Genomic DNA, 23,784 nt, shown 5'->3' with positions numbered 1-23,784 from the left:
AAAATATGATTTATCCACCGTGCAGTCTCCATCTGGAAAGTGTCTGACTGGCAACAGCTTTATTTCTCAGCATGAGAATAATGCCAAACACACCACCAATGCAGTAAAGGCATACGAGCATAGCAGAGAGGAAAAGAGTCAAAACACTTTGAACACGAACAGTCATGACTGGCCTGTCATTGTGCGATCAGCTTTACAGGTAATAGAACAATAGCTTTGAATGTCCATCAGTAAGTCTGGAGAACTTAAAAAAAAAAAAAAAAAAATTTCCTTAGAGACATTAAAAGAAAGTTTGCCTACGAGAGTTCAGACTGTGTTTAATAAAACTGGTCATACCAAATACTGAATATCAGGCTTGTAAGAATTATACCAACTGTTTTTGCCTTCTACAACATATTTACATTAATGTTTCCACATTTCAATAAATCGTTATAAATCTAAACAAATGATGTTGGCTCAAGACTTTTAAACAGTACTGTTTGTTGTCTTCTTTCACATTAAATATCACCATCAACACCCCAACATGAAAGAACATTGAGGAAGAAAAACTCATTAAAGGGGTTGCAACATAACTTTATTTGATTTGCACAATATTTCCACTGAACAGTTTTTTTCTTAAATCTCAATATGCTTTCTTTACACTTATATTGTTGCCGTTTCCTGTATGCATCTTTTTCTTCATGTTCATGTTTGTGTGTCATGTTCAGTTTTGAAGTGTACTAGTTTTTCATCGCTCATTCATACCGTCGGTAAAAGTCAAGTCGAGTCACAGTTTAAAGATGGGTCGTTTGGAGCAAATGAAAAACCATAAACAAGAATAGAGAAAATAAATACGTGTAAAAGAAATGAGAGGACCAGAGCAGAAGATACGTCACGACTGGTCAGTGATGGCATATGAAAAGTATTTTTACAAACACGTAGCATTGTAAACATTTGTTGCGTAGACGTTACTTTAGATTTGGATAAAGACACCAATAGCTCCTAGGACGGAAGACACATCGGATTTGTGATTTTTAGTGATTTCTGTTCAATCCCCGATAGATTACAAGATTCCTGATCATGCAGCCTGACGAGAAACTTTAAACACATTTATCCAAAAATATAGCCCAGAATATCCTGATCAGGAAAAAGATCAAGAAAAGCAAAAACAAAAAAGAGAAGCTTGCATCCTCACCACCTATTTTTTTTTTGTTTTTTTTCGTGTGACATGTTCTAATGAGGCTTTTTCTCCACTTCTTAGAAGTGATTAGAATTACATCTGAATCCCTGTCAATGTATCAGAACATACATATAGTTTAAATTATAATACTTTTAATGTAAATCATTGTACTATTTCTGAATCCCAGATTTATTTAAACTTCTTTTGTTTTTATCTTAGAAAAATGTCAAGTAGTAGCCTGTGTTCGCTCCACCCAGTGGAAGGAGTGTCACCTGTGAGAGCTGCTCTTCCTGTAGGTGGGCCTTTGCCTCTCGGGGTGTGGCTGATTTTATTTCTTTCTTTTGGACAATGTTTTATTGCAAGTCTTCTGGATTCATCTGCACATTTTTCCAACTCCTTAAACAGCGCCTGAATTTAAGAGAAAAGAAAACTCAGGAGTGAGCGTGCCATCTAGTGCGGCTTCTAATGAAGAGAAGCAAGGTTTAAACAGCCTGAAGGGATCTGTCAGTCATTCTGACCGGGTCGACACAAGCCAATCACATAAAAGTCATACAAACTAACCATCAAGGAAATTTTTCAGCCTTCAAGAGGACAAAACTTTGGTAAACTAACGTGGACAGTTAGGTCAGTACCTGCATCTGTCTGCCCTGACAGCTGCTTAGGTTTCCATTATTTGCATTATGTGCCACATCATTACAAAGTTTGTATCAGTGCAGACGTTTTTTTTTTTTGTTGTTTTTTTGCAGAGGGTTGGCTGCAGGTCGTGACATCATGAACATGAACCCACTGCTCATCTATGCACAGTGAAAACTATTAGAAGACTGTTACAGAGGGGACCATCACACCAATGGACAGCAGCTGGAAAAGACCAGTTTGATTCGTTTGTTGAGTCCTTTACGCCCCCCCGCCCGACACAGGACAATTGGCTTTCTTTAATGAAATTCCTTTTTCCCCCTCCCTTTTTATAGGCGCCCACAGTAAAGAATGCCACTTATCCACAGAAACCATGGCAAATCGTGTAACTTTAAAGATAAGAAAAATAGAGCAGCAATGTTTTTGCACAAAAAAAACGTGTGCAACATTCAAGTAAATAAAAGATATAAAGAAAAACAAATCTTTAAGTCAAAGACAGATACATAAGAACCTCAAGTCTTTGTTGGTCGGATTGGCACTTTTGTGAATAGGAGTGCATTTTTATTTTACACTTTATTCCCCCCCTGGTTGATTCACTGATTTATTTATGAATATTTTTAAAAACTGCAAATTCTGTTATCATCTGTTGGCCAAGCACAGACTTGGCCATCAAATCAGAGACTTCAGTCATAAATGCTGCCCCTACACATGAGGAGTGTAGAGGCAAGTTCTTGATCCTCATATAACTCTTGATTCAGCCTTTTACATCTACTGGGAGGACACGCGTTCAGTGGACAACATTGCAAACCCAACGTGAAAACACAAAAATCTTGTCACCATCACGTGCTCTACTGCTGATCTACGCTGGAAGTAAGAGTGGAACAATCCTGAACGTGAAATCGCCGATCTACCTCTGCAGCAACACCCAGTTAAAATGTGCTGGTCTGGTGAAAGGTTGTGCATCACAACAACAGATTTTATTTGTTCAGAATCCAATCATGATAAGTCATGAAGAATTTTTTGTGTGTGTGGCATTTTTTGCCTTGAAAAACTCTCTCTCATGATTTTCTCTGTTACCAGAGTTCAGTCTGTAGTCGTGCGTGAGGGTGAAGGTCTGGAGTACAAAATGTAGCACAGTAGCAAGAAAGATAACAGTGCAGGTGGAGTCGATTACAGCTCGTCAGCCTGCAACAAAAATTTTCCAACAAGGATTAATTCCCCTAAAAGTAATGACCGACTGCAAATGTCTGTCTCATAGGAGGACAGGTTTTAACTCTCACTGCACTTCACAACACCCAACAGTGCCTAACACCCCATCCCAAGCTATGAACCAATAGAAGTCTCCCATGACGGTGTCATCCACTGAGACAGAAGATTAACACGCACGTCAAAATGGAAAAATATGCCTGTGAATTTAGTGTTTTTTACCAAATAAGAAAGAACTGCCTTTGTCAAAAAATATTTGCTATTAAGCAGACTGATCCATTCCTAATCTCGGTGATAAAGACTTAATGTAGAGGTTCATGGTCTTAAGTTGGAGATGCTTCAGTAATCCACAGAACAGAGGGCTCCCAGACTCTGATTAGGACCTAGTCACTGAGTCAATCGATCCCTCCCTCACAGAGTGCCCCCGTAAGTCGAACATCACACAACCACAGTTCAGCTCCATCCACAAAACCTGAGCGCTGACCTGAGAACAGCTTCTGTTAGAGGTCAAATTGCCCTCAGGTCAGAGTTTACAGGACTCACTTTAACCATCAAAAGTCACGAGGCTAGAAACAACTAAAACAGTTTCAAAGCAATCCTTAGGATTTTGGGAAATAATCCTTCATCTGCTCCAGAAAGCAGGATTTTTTTTAAATATAAAATAATAAGTAAAAAACAAAAAACATCCAATATGTTCACATTGAGGAGAATCAAAACTTCAAAACAAACCCTTTTAAATTTAGTTCTTTTTAAATCCAAAGATTATGGAAACCTTTTTAGTTACTACTAGCCACTCATCTGTGTGAGGTGTGTGTACAGTGTGTCTGCTGGTGTATGCAAGTGTGCATGAAGTGTGCGCAAATATATTTATATATATATTTATATAATGAAAATACACCAAAATTCAAATATACACTTATACTTGAATTTCTGTTGCAGTTAGGCTTGTTATTTCTCTGAGCTCCATCCCCGGCTAAACACCATTTGTCGTTAGACACACGAGGAAGCGGTGCAGACCGTCCCTGCCAGGCAGAGAACAGGCAATTTACATCGACACATATTACAATGAACCCATGCAAAATCATTGTCACTGCCATTCCTCAAAAATATATAGTGATATAGAATGCCATATATTATAGATAAACTCTACCACTATACACGACACCACCACCGTCAATACACAATCACTGTTAACATCACCGAATCCGGCCCGGTTCCTGCTTTCGACTCCAAATGCTGTTTACAAAGAAGCAACGACTCCTCGTAGTGTTTGGCCAGGGATGCTCAGGGCTGTAGGCAGGGTAATATAACACCATGCAAAAACCCTACCACATACACCAGGGGAAGTGGAGGGGGCTTGCAGGCCAGCAGCAACCAGTTAACAATGGGTTTCAAGACATCGTCCCCAGGCTCTTAATTCTTGCTGCTTTTGCTGCCAACAGCTCTTCTCCTCCTAAATCCCCAACTATGCCTTTTTTAATAGTTAGATCACTTCATAATTCAAATGTTATTAATAACACGGCACACTACGAACATTGGGTCTCTAACTATTTAACCCTCAAAACCTGGATATTTTTTCTAGACGTTTTAACATAACCTTTTCGAAAACAAAACAAAACAAAAAAAAACATTCACAGCCCTTCTGTTTGATAAAGTTTCACCCTTCTTGCCACCCGCTTAAAAAAAACAAACAAAAAACCCCCCAAAACAAATCATGCTTCCTAGCTTGGGCATCCAACTCAGGGCGACAAACTTTGGGGTTGACATCTGTGGCTCTAAACCCCATAAAGACTATTTTTTCTTCTCACCTTGAGTAGATATGCAGAGAGCAGGCCTAAGCCTACTGACTGGGAGCAGGCAAAGCAAAAGAAAATATCACAAGCACTAAAAATAAAACAAAAAAATTAAATAATTTAAAAATAAAAAGGGGTGGGGGCAGATAAAGGGTGAGGAGGAAAAAAAAAAAAAAAAAAAAAAAAAAAAAAAAAAAGGGATCATGTTAAGTATTTTTTGAATTGCACTGAGTCATAGTGACACGAAGAGTTGGGCAGATTCTGCTCATGCACCCCAGTTTGCACGCTCTGTATGGATAATCCTGAAAACAAAAGATTTCCGTTTGGAAAAGAAATGAAAGTGTATATTAAAGACACTAACAAATCACTACTGCTGCCAATGAGAGAATCTAAGCGCTGTCAAATGACAGGAAGATGTCTGGGTGTGCGTTTTGATGATTACTGGTGATTACTTCCTCTTCTAGCTGTAATGGGAGTTTGTGTGGCACCCTCCCCTCAGCCAGGAAACATGAGAGTCTGCCCTGCAGGAGGTCAGTACACTGGTTGGAAACGATGAAAGGGGGCGAGGCATTTTCAGGCTGGAGAGCGGAACAATTTTAGCATTCCTCCAAAGGGTAGGGGGCGTGGCCTCATGGTGATTTAGTGGAGGTTCAGGGAGGATGGCACGGTGGTAAAAAGGAGCCATCTATGAGAGGAGGTATGAAGAGGAAAGGGTGGCTGACTTATAGCTGAAAACCTTCCATGGGGGCCTCCTGCTGAGGGAAGAGAAACTGCTGGTTGGCCTGGTCCACCTGAGGGGCAAGACTGCTGTCCTCGTCCTCCACACCAAAGTAGTGCTCAATTAGGTCAAAGGCCTTCTGGTAGATCTCCTGGTTGTCGTGACTCTGGAGGAACTCTATTTTGTCAAGACCTGGAGAAACAAGGAATGGAATATCAGAATGGCTGTTAAACTAAAAAACAAACAAACAAACAAACAAACAAACAAACAAAAAAACCCAAACTGATTTTTTTAAATTCAGCTGTCCTACGTTCTGCCTCTGGTGGTGTAGTATGTATGGCAGCCTTAGAAAAAAGCAGAAGCTTGACATTTTATTTGCCCTAATGGAGGAATTTAAGTAGCTGCCTCTCCAGAGAGTCTAATCCTGTGGTAAAAATCAAACTCTGGGCTGGACTGCAGCTCACCACAGTAATCAGTACTCGGTCTTGCATGTGAACCAATTTCAGGTTGTGTGGTTTGTTGCCCTCCAGCTCACAGGCGATCTCCAGAACAAAAGAATGAGTACTACTACCAGCTACAGATCATATACAGAAGACAGATGTAGCGTCCGTGGCTGCAGCTAATCCAGGCCTTAAACATGCATTCTTTCAAATGGCCAGCAGAGGGCAACTAGTATGGCGTCAAAAAGACTGGTAGCTTTCGTACTTTGTGACCTCAAGAAACTTTCCTGTTAACTTTATGGCCTCAATCATTAGTTTTATGCCTTTATGTCTTTTATGCCTATGAGGTTCATTTAGGGAAATATGGCCTCAGTGTCTGCCAAAGTGATAAAGCTACGAGCCTATCAGCACTGATCATCTCTGTCTGTGACACTGAAAGGGTTCCAATAATGCTGTATTATATGTAAACTGCATCAAATCCAAATCAAATGTTTTTTCAGCATGCATGTTTGTGTGCATTTCCTGCAGCATACCATAGGCTTCTTCGATGAGGCTGCAGTAAGGATTAACTCCGGTGCCGTTGTTCTCCTGTTTGGCTTCCTGTTCGCCCAGTCTCAAGATGTTTTCTAGTCCATTAAGAGCAACCTGAACAATCTTTGAGTCCATCACAGTGAGCAGGTCACACAGGGGCTTAATACAGCCCAGGTTCACCAGATATCTTTATGCAAACAGACATGGATAAGGCAGATGAATGCAGGTGATTCATTTATTTACTTTACAATTTAGTCCGAGTTATTCTTCACAGCTCTTTCACATTATCGCCTCACTTTCATGCAATTATACCTCCTTATTTTTCCAATCACCCAAATTCTGCATGGGGATTTTCATTTCTAACAAGCTGTTAATTGATTTACTCCTCAAACAGAAAACTCCATTAGACTCATCAACCAGCTGAAACCTTTTTTGTTCCTTGAGAAAACATTTTGCTGCAGAATGCGTTTTGAATCAATACAGTACTACTGAAATCCTACTTTAAATCATCTCTAAAAGTCTTATCATTAAAACCAGCAATTGACTTAAGCTACTCATCTGATCTGCTGATGTGATTAAATGACAATGGAGGGACTGTCAACTAAATGAATCTTGCGAAGCTAACCTGATCTGCTCTGGTGTTCCTCCAGACGTGGCATTGGTGATGGCCCAGGCTGCCTCTTTCCTGGTCCTGAATTCAGCTTTCTGCAGAATGTCAATCAGTACTGGAAAGATGTTTGCATCGATTACCGTCTGTGGAGGAGGATGAGAGATCAGTACAGGAGAAATGCAAAAGACATTCAAAACTGATTTGAAATCATCAACTTGATACACTAGATAAAACTAACAAAAACTAATGTTATTTGACAGGGCGTTAGAGTTTTAGGAATCTTTAATATGAATGTTACAATATGACCAAAATACAGAAACTGACCAACATAAAAATAATTCTTAAATTTAATCCAATCTTTGCACCTTGAATACAGTTACTGGCTAAGGTTGCAGTCAGTACAAGTTTAGTTAAAATACGTTTGAATTACAAATAAGGCACAGCATCTCCACTAAACAGCCACCCAGTGCAGCCAAACACACAGATTAAAACGGAGCTGAAAAGCTGTGACACACAAGACACTTGTTTTCTGGCCCCACACAAAAGAAGAAACCACTAAATATATAAAACACAGTTGACACTGTATTACAGCTGTGATTACATAAAATTAATCAACACTGTGTAATGCTGACAATTAAATCCTACAACATTCAAGCAGCAGGAGAACTAAATTTGCACCAGAATAATGTGACAGTCATGATCACAGTGTCTGAGTCTAACAACACCAACTTATATGATTTAAGTAGACTAATATTAGCTGAACTACTGACAGTAAACAAGTGCTTTTTAAAAATCAGTTTCAGTTTTGACTCTTGCAGATTGTTTAATTTGTTTAATTTGGATTAATAGTTGTAGTTTGTGTCTAAAAAAAATAAAAAGTTTCAAAATACAAACTTCACAGATAGTTTGGCAAACACTAAAGTGCTTCCACAGAGGTTTTCCTCAGGTAAACTGAGAAATGAACTCAGGGTGTGATACCTGTATTTGTGCTCTGTTTCCTGCTGTAATGTTTGAGATGGTCCAGCATGCCTCTTTGCGAATGGACTCTTTAGCACTGCTGAGGAGGTGAAGCAGACAGGGCAGGGCTGAGCAGTTCAACACCACCTAAAAACAGCAAAGCAGAGGGTAAAACTTCACACGCTCTTTATAACATACCTCAGATCTTTGAACTGCATCACTTTGCAGCTGTAGCAGCAATTATTAACAAAGCAAATAGCATTTGAAACATTTGGTAAGCTGAGAGAAATATTAAGATGACACAAACGCCTCTTCAACATGCAACAAGCTTTGGAGTCATCAAACCAACTTCAGTCTATTATAGTCTCACCTGTGTTTGGATATCATCTCCTGTGACAATGTTTCCTACAGCTCTCAAGGCGGGTGAAGCCACCTTATAGTCAGTGTGCCTGCAGAAAGATGGGGTTGGGAAATATTTTAATAAATGTACAGGTCAAATTTACAGGTTCAGAAATGACGCACAGTAAAGCCTGATCTTACATGAGTAGTTCTACAAGGCGCCTGCAGACACCAGAGTCAATGACGGCTTGGATCTTATCATTGGGGCCGTCTGAGAGGTAGGACAGAGCCCAGCAGGCATCTGCCAGCAAGTCTGGGTCACTGCTAAATAATAGCCTGGACAACACTGGCAGGCAGGGTGACACCTAGACAACACAAACATAATGCATATGTATCATGACAAACAATGTGAATTCAGCATCAAACATAAATCACCGAGAGACAACATGTCAAAATTTTCCCACAAAATGTCAGCTAGTACACAGAGCTGCAGAAACCAATGGTGCCACCTGAGAAATGTTATTGTAGAAGGATTCAAGAGCAAAACCATTCACATCCTGCAGCTGTGACCTGGGACAATCCAGCATCTAGTGTTGATCTGAATTGGTAAATACAGGCAACCTGACTGGTTGTGGGACACAGCCATGTGTTCCTCACACAGGCTGGCTTTTACAGACTTCTGTTTACTTTAGAATGTGTTTAACTTTTATCACAAGTAAATATTAGCAGCAACTTCCTGTCATATTCAACAGAAATGTTGCTTTTCTGAAGTCCAAATCTCTGAAACTTTTGAACTTATTAGAAGTTAAATGCATCTTTCATATAGTGACCATAGGAAGACAATGCATAATGGAAAATTCTCTTCCCACTCAACATTCGATTTAATCTGATATACATTTCACTGGTATTAAATTAACTTCTTGTAGATACGTTTTTTTATGGTTTAGCCAGAAAACTCGTAATAGTACAGAGTGATCGGCTGATATAACAAAGAGCCTTTATCCGTACTTGAATGTTCAGCTTTGTCTGCATAGAAAAAGCAGCTAATTGAAACTATATTGACATGAATGACCCTAAGGCCACGAGAGTCTCCTGGGAAAACCCCTATAGGCACTCAGAGGGGTTCCTAGAACTTTGACCCTAAAGCATCCTTTGTGTTGACTCGATGAGTGGTACCTTGTCAAAAGCAGGTGGTGGGTTTTTTCCTCTGCACAGATTAGACAGAGCCCATACTGCATTCCTAGTCATAGTCAGTCTAGTGGACTTTGTCAGAAGCCTGAAATACCAAAGAAAATCAAAAGCCCATTACAGGAAGTCATATTAGAAATTTGTCGCAGGGAGAAAAGCTGTAGGAAGGTTTGACTCAAAAGCAGAAATAAAAGAACTTACATTAATAGTGGTGGAAGGATGTTGCAGTTCAGCACATAGTCCCTGCACACTGCACTGTCCCCTGCAATATTACCGAGGGCCCACACAGCCTGAAGAAACAGTGAGACATAAAAATCTTGGGTATCGCAGAGTATGGAAAGATATTTATTACAGTGAACAATCTATGAACCGGTGCATTACTTGTTCTTGAACATCCTCAAAATCAGAGTTCAGCAGTTCTATGAAGATGGGCACTGCTCCAGCCTCAATCACCGTCTTTGTCTGCAAGGATGTTCCTGACGCAATGTTGGTCAGCGCCCAGGCGGCTTCAAACTGCAGCAACACGACAAAGCAGAGAAACAAGCATAGTGAGACTCATGAACTGTAGATAACAGCACTTACTATGTGCAAGAATGATGGCAATTCAAAACAGTTTTCAAGTTTCTACTTTCTTACAGCTGGCTGGCTGCATCAACATAATCTAACACAGTGTCATGTAGGACTGATGAACTGCTCTTGATATTGTTTGAAAATTTTGAACCGGGTACGTTGTACTGCTGCAGCTGGGTTGAAGACATGAGCATACAATTGTGTCTGTTTTTACAGTCATTCCAATGATAGAGACTCACAGATTATACAGAGGGAAATATTTCCACAGTTTGAAAAGATAAGACTAAGGAAGTTTTGACTTCTTCTCCTCCTATATCAGCACTGATGAGGCGATATTGTCTGAGTGGTGACACCTATCATTTAGGAGAACACTGCAATGGCTACCTCTGCAGTAAGGTCGAGCATAACAAGCACTATTTTCTGTTAAAGGCATCCTAAAAAGCAAAGTAGCATGGTTGCTACCAAAGACATGGTAAAAATCATATTTTTTGCACTCAATTCAGAAGTCTCTGCGTGTTCTGGAGGTTTAACACTGTATATTTAACAAATAAATAAATAACTGACCTGTAGTGTGCAGTTGCTGCTCTTCTTTAGGAACTCCACAAACCTCTCCACTACTCCAAGAGTGTTTATAACTTCATCAATTGGTGGGTTAGGCTCTGGAATAACAAAGAGGCAAAACTATATGTAGGCTTTTTTGTGGTCTATGGGGAACAGCACGAATGGTTTCACTCTTATGTAGAAGTACTCTCAGTACACTACAATGACTGGGTACCTTTGGAAAGTAATTTTCTGAACTTCTGTGTTGTAGCAAGCTGAAGCTCTGGGTCCTCTGAGAAAAGCATCTCTACCATGTCCCTGGTAATAACTCCTTCCTGCAAGAGGCCATGTACAAGCACTTTAAACACTTCACCCACTCACCACAGATTCCCTTGTTTACAATCCACAAGCTGGACAACAGGCTAAAAACTGCTTTACACAAACGTGATGTAAAAATGCATCTAGTCTGTGATCATCTTTTTGTCTATGCAAGACTTGTTAAAAAAATAATGATCATTTACTCACAGTTACTGGAGAGCTGAGGTAAGAGTCCACCAGTGGGCTCTCTAACATGACCTCTTCTTCATTGAGAATGTCCACATTCCTCCGTTTGAAAAGCTGGGATTATAAAAAGCTGTTAAGAGACCTAAACACTCACATGCTGAACACAGACTACACAGTGACATAATCTCATCCAGGAGACAAACAACCTGATGAACTGGGAGTTTGTCACATTTGGTCTCATACCTGTTGTTCTCGTTTCTGTTTCCTGAGCTGGATGCCCTCCTCCTCTCTCCTGCGCCTCATCTCATCTGCATTGAGTGCTTTGTTCTTGTATCGGTTCATCCTGTAGTTATCCTTGGCCGGACTGGCTGACGGCTCTGGTTGGTCAAAGACACATCATGATTAAATCAAAAACCAACGTTTGCACTTAGAGGCTTTTTCTTTTTTTCCATCCCTGAGAAACCAACAACTTTTAGTTATATGTCTACAACATGTTTTAGTTTAACCAGAAACAAGAAAGCTGAACGCTTTCCCTTCTCACTGACTCTTGTCACATTCGGTGTATCACTTGTTGGGAACCTTTTATTGCCCTTAAAAAGCAACACGACTACTATTATTTCATTTCACCTGTCTAACACCAGCTCTGCTCCACATGAGACCTCTGTGTGTGTGTGTGAGAACGTCTATGACGCTAAGAGCAGGAAAAGAAGGCGCCAGGTGACCATTCATGATCACAGCATGCAGTAAAGAATCTCACACTGAGGTGAAATGAGATGTTAAATGTCAGATGTTAAAATTGTATTATTTTATTCATAAGTACCATTTCAATAGACATAAATTGCATTCTTGAAAATATTTAATTTTATTTTACAAAGTTGGGCCAAACCTGATGTTGCCTTACACAGACTGATTTCACAGGTCTTTAGATGGCTTATAAATTCTACTGGCTTGGATCAGTACTTTGTATCATCAGATACCTGAAGGCAGTGTATTGACATAGCATCTGAACTGGAAGGTATGGATCCGTTCATTCCTACTAATAATAAGCTATGATGATGATGAAACAGCTGTCACACATGCCTCAATATAAAAAGACCTTGCATAAACAAGCTCATGAAAACCGGACAACACAGCCTAAAAATACACATGCACGGACGCAAAACCCCCCACACAGCCAACCTATTCATGTACCAGTCAGCCAGCCCAGAACAAACCTATTTATTCAGTTAAATCGCAGAGTTAGCGTAAATTGGTGCCCACACAGGCCAAACTGCCCATTCTCAGCATTTGTGCAGTCATGCCACCAGAACGGGACACCAGGCAAACCCCAGAGTCACATGTGAGCCTATTGGGGAGTGAAAGAGAGGTGGGGGACAGCACCGAAACCTGTCGACACCACAGAACGATGCCAACCTTGTGTGCCAAAAGCCCTCCACTGTAACAGTGGGGAGGTTCTGAGGTTAAATATCAGAACAAATGTCGGAAATTGAGGTCATGTTATGGTTTCAGGGGATTAGCACAAACCCCTGAAATGCTTCAGCACGTGTGTGCAGATGGCAAAGCCACAGGGATGGATGGCACACATGAACAGGTTGCAGCTGGATGCACTCATTTCTGCAATGTGTTTGTTTAGATTAACTGTGGCACAACAGTGCCAGAAGTCAAACGCAGTTTAGTTCAGCTCGAACGAAGATGTCGCAAAGTGAGCCTTTGGTGTGAGAGACGCAGCTATAGCAGAGGTCAGCAACCCACCTGTGGTTCGTGAGTCAGGGGTTAAAATTAGGGGTAACCGTAACACTATTAATAAATATACTATATATATTAATTTGTCATCTCCCAATTACAACCATCACCTGTCTGTCTGCCCCCCTCATCACCCACATGTGCTGCTCTTTTTTCTCCTGTTATTTGGTAGGAGCTAAAAAGGCTCTTTTGATGTTGAAGGTTGCAGATCTGATTGACTGTTTAACCAACATTAAACAATGGTTGAACAATAACTGCTTATAGCTAAACCCAGCCAAAACAGAAACTTTGATTATTGCACCAGACAGTGCAATATCTGATATTTAACAGCGACTGGGTGACTTAGGTTCCTCACAGAAACATAACCTTAGAAACCTGGGTGTTATTTTTGATGAAGCTTTTTCTTTGGAGGGACATTTAAATCAAATAGTAAGAACCTGCTTTTTTTCACTTGAGGAACATTTCAAAACTTAGATCCACCGTGTCAACAAGTGAACTCGAGATGATAATACATGCTTTTGTCTCTACAAGACTCGACTACTGTAACAGCCTGTTTACTTGTCTAAACAAGAAAGGGCTAGCTCGTCTACAGGTTAGGGCTGCCACGATTAGTCGACTAGTCACGATTATGTCGACTATAAAAATCGTTAACGACTAATTTAATAGTCGACGCGTCGTTTGAAGCTTTGTAAGATCCCAAAAGACGCAGGAATAAGTAGTAGGATTTAAGAGTGTAATAACGAACTGAAACAGAAGATGGCAGCACTGCATGTACGAGGATGCCAGGTGCCGTTAAACTCCGAAGAAGAAGCAGTGTCCAAATTTAGGAACCGCATTCTCCTGTGCCCGCATTTGTAGGCCGATTACGTTACAGCAACACAACGAAGACTGTCCAAATTTGAAGACACCGACAAATGCGCCCTTCATTTCCCCAGATTTGAAGGATGGATCGGGTGTATACTTCGTGGCCCAACCTATCCCAGAATTCATAGCGTGTCCCTGCTCAGTTTCCAACAATGGTGGCAGCTAGTTAGTTTTAATATTACTCTTATTATTCTTTCTGGGTCACAAAATAAATGTTTAACATATTTTCAGGCGAGAATGTAACTGTGTAAACTTCAAATATCTGCTCAGTTTATCAAGACACCACATATTTTCAAAAGCGCTCCTACATTTTCGGAGACATCTGTTACTCACCAGCTCGATAGCTAGCCGGGGTTCAAGGCTCACTAGAGCCGGTGGGGAAATCATTTTCAAACCCACCGCCGGCTTTTGCTACTCAGGTTAAACATGATAAATAAGTCACTTAGATAACTTAAAAATGTTATTGTTCAGCTTTTTGCAGTATTTTATTTGTTCCTGAGTAAATCGGTTTGGCTGAGATTAAAGTTATAGTTTTTACACAGCTGAACAAACGTCAAGCAGACAACTGATTATCAGAAGTGTGAGATGCTCGAGAATATACTCCAGTGTCCTGTTATATTTTAGATAGCAAGGAGCAAATGTCTGAGTTTATTAAACTCCACCGAAACAATCAGCAAGTTTCATTAAAATTTAATAAACTATCATCTTGTCTTTATTTTTAGTTAGCACATACCTTAAACACTTAAAGCTGTAAGCTAATGATAGATATATAAGAGCAGATGCATGCTGGTGCAATAAGCTGTACGTTTTACGTCCAATGAATGCATGATCTGATTAGTCGACTAATTGCAAAAATAATCGGTGACTAGTCGACTATCAAAATAATCCTTTGTGGCAGCTAGAGCAGGGTGATATGACCAAAAATATTTATCACGATATACATTTGAAAATTTGCGATAACAATATAACTGACGATATAATTGACACTAGTCAAAATACTTTACAACTCCACAACTTTATTAGTGCAAAAAACCCATCAATATATTTTCACTTAAACAAGCAGCTGTTTTTTTTATGTGCATTAAAGTTATATAAAAACGTAACAGTGCAAACTCCTTGCTGACAATTTAACCAAAAGGCATTTCCAGTGGAAACTGGCCGACATATCCTCAGCATAACCATGTATAATATCTACAAAACTTAAAAAGAGGTGTTACACACACAATACGGTAATATTATGTTGAAGCACAGTACGTATCACTCCGCGAGGCTCCTGACTACGACAGCTGTAATGCTCCGACAATCCATCAAGCGGTGCGGCTTCGTAGCTTAGCAAAGTCGTACTAAAACATTTGACAGATTGTCGAGCGCCGTGTACATAAAATTGTTTCGAGGTCAGTAAACACAACCAGAATTCATTCATAAGGCACATGGGATTATAAGGGGCACTGTCGATTTTCAGAAAAATCAAAGGATTGATATTAAGTGTGCCATATTTTCCAAAGAACACTGTAATAACGACGGCCCGCTAGCATGCTCTACCAAAAATAGTGCTTTGTTGTGTATCTGACGGACGAAAGCCAAACCAGTTCCACACCACTGAAGTTGCAGCATTTTTACAAACCAATTCTGGTTCATCCGTTTCATTTAACGATTCGCTTTCACCCTTCTCATTCTGCATCGCCGCCATGTGCGTATGCAAACAAAGGCACTGCGCATGCGCGTTTTACCCATATTCTATCGCGATATTTCATTTTCCTATCGTTGCCCAAAATTACACTGGTATTGCCATGAACGGTATGATATAGCCCAGCCCTAGTGGCAGCCCTACTACAGGTTGTTCAAAACTCTGCAGCAAGGCTACTAACCGGCTCGAACAAGGGAGCTCATGTGACCCCTGTGTTAAAGTCGCTGCACTGGCTACCAATCAGATTTAGGTTCCATTTTAAAAGTCTAGTTTTAACTTTTAGAGCATTACATGGACCCCCCACCACACACACACACACACACCACCTTGCCAATTTGATTCATACACATGCCTCCACTCATAACCTCAGGTCATCAAACCAAAACCTTTTATTGGTCCCCCATACTCGTTTTAAAACTCGAGGAGACCGATCTTTCCAAGCTGTTGCACCCAGACTGTGGAATGCACTTCCCCTATTTCTACGGTGTTTGGATTCGGTGGAGACCTTCAAAAAGCAGCTAAAGACATTTTTATATCAAAGAGCTTTTAATTAGACCAGGGTATTTATTACTATTGTGTTTTTACCTTGTAAAGCACTTTGTGACATGTCTGTGAAAGGTGCTATATAAATAAACTTTACTTACTTACACCCCACGTGACAGGCTTAATAGCTGCTGCTTGGACCGTTCTACAAGATCACCCTATAGAAACTCTTTTGCCTGATAGCTGCCATTTTGTGGGAATTAGAGCTTAAACAGATGAATGTTTCTCCAATCAGACTGTAGCCACCAGCTTCACCCTGTCATTCCAATACGTTCACTTTCAGGATTAACTCTAATAGGACCCAAAATTTACATGTTTAATTCAATAAGCACTGAAACAACTCAATGAAATGATAAGCTCATCAGCAAGGTGTTTGCTGAGATCACAGACAAAGAATGCCTTGCGGACAGGATTTAAGGAACTTCCCCACCAGTTTTGCTTTTCATACCTAGAACTTACATTCACCTTTTAATATACAGTTTATATGCGCAGGCACAGTAACTGTACTTCTTACCCCTTTTAGATATAGCTTTTTGAACACGACATACTCCAGTAACATTCACTGCAAAGTGTATTTATCACAGGACTGTATAAGAACAGTCTGGAAAACATGTTGTCACATGAGCGCTCTGTCTCATGAGCTCACAGTCGGCTGTGATGATAGCAGTCTGTCATCTACTTGCCGCATGGAATCAGTTAGCTCACATTTCCACTTCACTGCCGACTGACTGAACACAGGAATTAAATTATTATAAATATTTTTTACCTTATTATATAATTCACCGAGTTTGAAGAGCAAGGGTGAAATTACGCAGCTTCACTTGCTAATGAAGGCGCCAGCTACTGGAAAAAGTCAAATCACTGCCTCTCGAACACCACTATTAAATGTGTCACCCCAGAGGCTTTGATTTAAAACTTTTTTTACGACGCTGGAAGTCTCTCACCAAGTTACAGTCGCCATATCCGCCAAACAGTAGCGACCAGACAGATAGAAAACGTTCATAATATAAAATAAACAGCAGTAGCGCTTTAAAGCGCCTATGTAATGTGATAACTGTAAAGCTACAGGCGGTTGCAAAACAAAACAAATAGAGAAAATTGACAACTCTAAATTCGTATTTTATTCGATAACGCCGTTATATTGCCATGACTAATACTAACTTAAGCTCTAAGCTATACGTGCGTCTTCTCTGAAATAGTACAACGCGGCGCTAACGTGGTTAGCTGTTAGCCAAGTTTCCTCAAGTTGGCTAAAAACGGCACTAGCTGTTATCTCTGGTAAAAATTGCCTTAATGTGTCTAACATGATATACTGTAAAAAGGGAAACACTGTCCAAAGACCTTATAATTTGGAGACATAGCAAATGACTTAACGTAAAATAGCAACTCATCTTTCCTTACTACGTAGCAACGCCGACTAGCCACCTAGCTAACGAGTTAGCGTACTGGCTAAACAACAGTAACAGAATGAAGATTTCATAACCGTCAAGTCCGACGACAAAAGTGAATCTTAAAATCACTTTGAATACATGCCTATAGTAGGAACTTGCCAAACAGCTTACCCATTGTGTCCTATGCGGGTTTATTGTGCTAAGTTGTGAAGACGTGATTCAATTTTAAATCCTTTCCCACTTCTAGCTTTCCAGAATTTGCTCCGGTAAGCAATATGTCTGCCGGAGACGGAAACGTCAAAATATAACGTCGACTTCCTGCCACTAGAGGACGCCCCAGACCCACAAAACACGTCACACTCACGCACCTTCATTAACGAATGCCTTATAGCCAAAATATATTCAAAATGTTAAAAAAAATTTTACTACAGGATTAATTTCATTCTTAAAAATTTCAAAACAGAGAACCATCTGTTTATTCGTAGATTTGCCAGTCATTAAAGCACCACCGTGGTTGGTAGGGAAGGACATGATTTAGGGTTACAGTGCATCCTCCTTCCCAGCCAGCTGTTACTCACGTCTGTATCTATTTTACATACCCACTGGCATGTTTCAGGTAGCTCAATTTCTCTTGGATCTGCATATCCCTCTCTAGTTTTGAAATGCTATTTGACCCGCCGTGCTTCCCCAGTGTTTTCCCTAAATTGAATGTGACAGAGTAATACAGGTGAGGTTCATCCACGGTCAATTTGCTGGGAGCAAGTGGTGGTAAATTACTGCACTATATTGTGATGCAGTGTCCTCCTGACACGGCCCCCGAGGGGGCCTGCGGAGATACACCAGAAAAAGACTTTAGGGGGCAATGTTGTACAAATAAAGAAGTAATTGCTGCTGCCAGGCTTGCTCTTTTCCCCTATTAGAAAGGGCGGGGGAGGTCAAGTCAGCTGTAGCACAACTGAGATACTTTCCCATGATTACAATTTCTTAGCAGCTGTGAGCAAATATTGTTCATAGATTCCATGCTTTCTCAGTGTATCCACGGGCTCCGGATTGAGCTCCGCTTGGCCGAACCATAAGGGCTGAGAATTCACAGCCTTCAGCAGGTGTGCTGGCGCAGAGATGAAACAACTGCCGGCTGGATAGCTGCTCTCAACTGGTATCAAATAACACAAACACACAGGACCAATTTGTGCTACAGAGTCAGCAGTGAAATGCTCTCAGATCCAGTCCGCGGGGCTGTAGCCAGGGCTCATCGAGTCTGATTTTACAGGGTCTCTTTTATGAGTTCTTTACCTTTCTCATTTCTAGACCTGCTGAAGCACATCATACAGCAGCCTACACTTCACACAGAAGCAAAGGCTATCCATTAGTCAATGCCACAGCGTAAGGAGAGCTTCTGTAATGGAATCATGAGAGCAAAGCAAGGCGTATAACTGAAGGATTTTAAACGGCGGTACATGGGGAACGGTGACATTTTGCTGGAGTCTTCCACTCACTATCACTTCCTAATGGAGACATAATAAGCACTGTAATCAATACACAATTTTTTTCCCATCCAAATTCAAAATGTTCTAAATTAAAGTGAGGCGGGGGACATCTAAATGAACAAACAGAAGGACCCGTCCTTCAAGCCTCATTATTGGTCGTTATCTATCCAGACTGAGTCAGCAATATTGAGAAAATGCACAAGGAAAATTAGGAATGTGGGCAACAGCTCAATGAGTACGACAATAAGATGTTGATTAAATGTAGATTTAATTAAAATGGGGTTTTTTTTCTCCTGTTTGTATCTGCAAAGAAGCTGCAGAATGTACTGTGTTGCATTTCATCTACTGAGGCTGTTTTGGTGACAGTTAAAAGACCTCTGTGTACAGATCTTCACCTCTTTGTATGCTGAATGCTGACAGAAATCCTTTTCATTTGCGAGCGGATTGTACTTTATCCAGTGGAGAGGTTTCATAGGCAAAAACAAAATGTCTGCTCTGTTCTGCATCATGCTCCTGGCAGTCTATCCATGATAAAACACCAAGCAGGACTCAGATCTCTGCAGGTGGATACTGCAACAAGAGACACGCAGAAAAAAAATGCCTTTGTGCATTTAGTCCGCTCAGACAAAAATAATATGTCTCACACAAATAGGCTAATAACATCAAGGAGCATGTTGGCAGAGCAAAAACTCAATTATGAGGCGTCAAAAGCAGTTTAGTTTTGATTGTGCTTATTTGATTGTGCAAATACGGCCAATTTAACTGCTCCTTAATTCAATTATGGCAAATATGATAATAAGGCTAGTTTGCTGAAATGTGAGAATGTGGTCGGGCCGCCTGCGGAAGAGAGCATCTGCAAGGCTCGGTGCTGAACGCTTTGTGCGAGAGTAATAAAGGCTGAGAGAGATAACGCTGTGGGGAGGATAGTGTGCGGAGAGAGCGGTGTGTCAGTGCATGTGGGCTCTGAATGGAAAAGAGGAGATATATCTTCATAATATAGTGTTGAAAATCCATTCAGCGCCGTCCATTCCATACTTTTTTTTAATCTGACGACTAAGGGCCCCTCTCCCTCGCTCTCTCCGTCCTCCTGTCTTCTGCTCACTCTCTGACATCTACCAGGTGGGGGGGGCCGATAAGTAAGTTGCTGACTATATGATTTTTGAATGTTCTTGTGGATTATTCGATCGCTCCCCGTGTGTCTGAGAGGAAGATTTGTGTGAAATATTTCAAAACTGATATATAATTTTAACCTCGCTGGATAAAAGAGTCACAGAGACACATCTGAAGCTAACAATGGCATTTTTCATTTAAGAGAAATAGATTAGGTGGGAAATCACGTTGCATCTAAGTCACTACCTGAGATGTCCTGCTGCTCTAATCTAATTGTTTTACGCTACAATCCAATGAGACCTGTCAACATATCATATGGGGAGGTTTTTCTGTGGGTTTCTGTATGCTGGATTGCATAATAAGGGACACGGACATTATATGCCAGTGGTGGTTTAATTCAAGTCAATTCAGTTTTATTTATGTAACGCCAAATCTCAACAACAGTCATCTCTAAGTGCTTTATATTGTAAGGTAAAGACCCTACAATAATACAGAGAAAATCTCAACAATCACAGTACCCTCCTTTGAACAAGCACTTGGTAACAGTGGGAAGGAAAAACGTCCTTTTAACAGGAAGGAACCTTTGGCAGAACCAGGATCAGGTTGTGGCACCAACCTGCTCTGAGCAGTTGGGGATGAGAGGAGGAATACGGGACAAGAGACACACTGTGGAGCAAAGCCAGAGATTAATAATAACCAATGATTAAATGCAGAGAGGTGTATAGAGAGTGAAAAGAGGTGAGTGAAGAAAAAACTGCCTATTGGAGCGTAACTAAGGGAGGTTTCAGGGTCACCAGATTCAGCTCTAACTATAAGCTTGGTCAAAAAGTAAAGTTTTAAGCATAATCCTAAAAGTATGGACATTGTCTGTACCTTGAATTCAAACTAGGAAACTAGTTAAACACAAGATGGGCTCAGGAAAAAAAAAGGCCACAAAACATACAAAGAACCAGGTTTAAGGCACTTCCACATTGGCTTGACTTTTGCGACTCAACGTTCATCTTTAATATACAGTATATGTTGCAGTCACTACGTAACTAGAGCATAATTTCCGAATTATACACAGTTTTTGAAGTTAGCGATGTAGTGTCAGTGAAGGTAACTGATAAAAAAGTGACAAATGACACTGACTAAGAACTGAGAACTTCATCTAAACGGCAATAGGCCACATCAACTCCAGCTTCCTAGTTAACTTAATAAGGTTCTTACTGACATTAATACTGATCTTAAATACCAGTCAAATATTAGTTTGCATCCCTAATGTGCACCCCAACAAATGTTCTTCAGGGACCCAAAATCCCTCACTGCATCCTTCCTCATTTGCATCCCAGTCACTGTGTTGCGCTTGGTTGCTGGATGGCTCATCATCGGAGATAAATGATGCTGTGAAATGGCGCAGCAATGTCACAGCGTGGGCTGAGGTGGCTGCATGTAATACAAGCTTGATGCCAAAGAGTGAGTGAGAGAGAGAGAGAGAGACACAGACAGAGGCGGGTGGTGGGGCGGGGTGGGCCGAGATAGTGTTGCATCAGGACAAAACTTAGGGATGCCAGCGGAGTAGATGAAAGAACGAGATCAATATGGCACAATTATTGTACACTCACTCTAATTGATGAACACGTGGCTTGGAAGGACTTCCTTTCTACTCTTTAAACCTTACAAGCCAATTTTAGCCCAATCGAATCGGCTCAATAAGGTCTATTAAGTCAAAGTGCTTTTATTTACCTTGCCATTGGTATCGGAGGACTTATCTTTATTTTTAGGTCTTCTGCTGCGAGGTGCTGTAAACTATCCAGGGAAATTCCACTGCGTCAATGCAACACTTTCAGTACTTTAAATTTATAATCCCTGAAATGCAAACTCTTCCAACGTACCTTCCTGTTGTACACCCTCTACAGGAAATGTAACAGATTTATAATAAAGCGACTAAGGGACTAATTATTCCACTGTAACTAAATTGAATTTCACTACATTGTATTTGAAATTACAATGTAATTATAGTTACCTACAAATGCTTAAAGTAAAATGCTTACATTAGAATGAAAAGGTAACGGGTCAGGTAAAATAAAAGCACAACTGAATAATAGAACATCCATCATTTACATCTACATAATGAATATTAAATAAAGATTTAAAAAGGCAAAATTAATCTACTTAGTCCATTAATTCAATTGTACTTACAATTTAAGATTGGAAAATATTTGTTACTCTGAAAAATTAACATGAAATTATGCAGTACTACTTACAGTACAATTGTTTATTGTGTCCTGTAAAAACCTGACTTGTTACCTCTTATTCTGGTCTGCCTAGTATTTGTAGGTAAATATAAATACAGATCAAATAATTTCATTAAATTATGGGGGAATTACGCCCTGAGTCGTATTTTAAAATGTTACTGCAATCAGTTCTGAAAATATTCAGTCTCCAGTCCTGCTTGGATGCTTTAATTGAGCATTTCGACTCCCACTATGGCTGGCTCTACAAGTAGGGAAGGGAAGGACTGACCATAAAGTTGATGTGTATGGCCGTGGATGTGCCGGAGTGCCTATCTACAGGGATTCACAGCCTCCCTGCGGCGGCCATAAATTCACCCCGTGATTGGAGAGAGGAGGTAATGAGGGGGCCTGGCGCACTACTTGGCCACACTGCCAGACTTGTGAGCGCACACACATTTCTTCGTAAATAACACCACCACTGACCCTGACAGCAGTCTGATCATCTTGGTCTGCCACAATCACCTTCCTGCAATAAATCTATCTAATTAACTCTGCAGCTGAAGCCCAAGAGTCTCTCCTCCAGTCAATCAGAGGTTTCTGTGGCATAACAGTTTCTGACAGGACACAAAATTAACTGAATAAAATTAAAAGTCTTTTGACTGTGGCGTTCTCGCTTTCTTCCACAATATTAATTGTTGTTTTCAAAAGTGCTGGACGTGTGGAATTGATGGCCGCAGAATACAATTTAGTTCAAGGCGGACAAATGGCTTTTAAGTTAATGTCAAAAAACAAGGGCTGAATTTTCTTTGACAGCGTGTCACTTAACTAGATGTATTCCTGTACTGTGCATAACGGCGCGCTGCCTCGGCTTGTTTTTCAAGCGGTCTATTATTGATATAACACTCAGATTGAGTGGAAAATGGGAAAAACAGCACAGAGTGATGATAAGTGGATTAGAAAATTGCCTCCGTGCCCTTTCAGAGGCTTGAAAAGTTCCTTTCTTCTTCTTTACTTTTGACTCCAACCAAACCAAACCCAACCTTTGCTGACCTTTTGCGTGTTGCATCTGAGTAATTGAATGAAAAACCTGGATAGAGTTAATTGGCTGTTTCCATATACTCTGAAAGCTGCTGATAATTAATCAGAGAGAACAAAAGCCACTACATCACCACCTAATTATGGGTGAACACTTGGCAGGCTCGACACACAGGATCCTCATCGGTGCGCTATTTCTTTTATCCGCGGCACGTCTGTGTGTGTGTGTGTGTGTTACCTGCAGTTTTGCCTCATTACATTCCCAACAATAGGTTTTGATTACAGCGAGGGAAAACATTCTTGTAACATATTTCAGATGTTTGGAATCGTTTGTCAAAATCTAATTACCTAATAATTATAGAACGTCAGAGAAATGTGTGAGCAGGCTTTTCTTTCGAGACTTTCGAGTTGTGGAAATGTAGATGAGCTTAAGGATAAGATTCATCGCCTCACACATCCAAGTCCCATTTGTCCCGGGGTTTTAAGTTATTACAAATAAATGTATTTAAAGTATAAAAGG

The 23,784-nt window shown here is 40.4% G+C and overlaps 1 protein-coding gene and 1 long non-coding RNA gene across 4 annotated transcripts in view; one reads left to right on the top strand and one right to left on the bottom strand.

Annotated features, from left to right (window-relative positions):
• Positions 1 to 23,784, top strand: part of LOC143414704 (uncharacterized) — a 78,660-nt gene that overhangs the window by 2,118 nt on the left and 52,758 nt on the right. The gene's annotated exons all lie outside the window — the stretch shown is intronic.
• Positions 553 to 17,737, bottom strand: kpna6 (karyopherin alpha 6 (importin alpha 7)). The gene is made up of 14 exons (XM_004563682.6): positions 17,588 to 17,737; positions 11,432 to 11,565; positions 11,210 to 11,302; positions 10,920 to 11,019; positions 10,709 to 10,803; positions 9,956 to 10,087; positions 9,776 to 9,864; positions 9,563 to 9,662; positions 8,588 to 8,751; positions 8,418 to 8,496; positions 8,069 to 8,194; positions 7,106 to 7,233; positions 6,483 to 6,667; positions 553 to 5,701 (listed from the first exon to the last, which is right to left on the bottom strand). The coding sequence occupies exons 1-14, from the start codon at positions 17,589 to 17,591 to the stop codon at positions 5,514 to 5,516; spliced, it is 1,617 nt and encodes a 538-aa protein (XP_004563739.1). The 5' UTR covers positions 17,592 to 17,737; the 3' UTR covers positions 553 to 5,513.

The sequence above is a fragment of the Maylandia zebra genome, linkage group LG22 (assembly GCF_041146795.1).
Source record: "Maylandia zebra isolate NMK-2024a linkage group LG22, Mzebra_GT3a, whole genome shotgun sequence".
Taxonomy (NCBI): Eukaryota; Metazoa; Chordata; class Actinopteri; order Cichliformes; family Cichlidae; genus Maylandia; species Maylandia zebra.
The sequence above is the reverse complement of the archived record's forward strand: the minus strand, read 5'-3'. Positions and strand labels throughout refer to the sequence as shown.

Excerpts from the sequence above, each read along its gene's own strand:
- kpna6 (XM_004563682.6), bottom strand. Across the intron at positions 8,497-8,587 it reads CGCCTTGTAGAACTACTCAT|GCACACTGACTATAAGGTGG; the intron begins GTAAGATCAGGC and ends ATCTTTCTGCAG. Across the intron at positions 5,702-6,482 it reads CCTCATCGAAGAAGCCTATG|GTCTTGACAAAATAGAGTTC; the intron begins GTATGCTGCAGG and ends TTGTTTCTCCAG.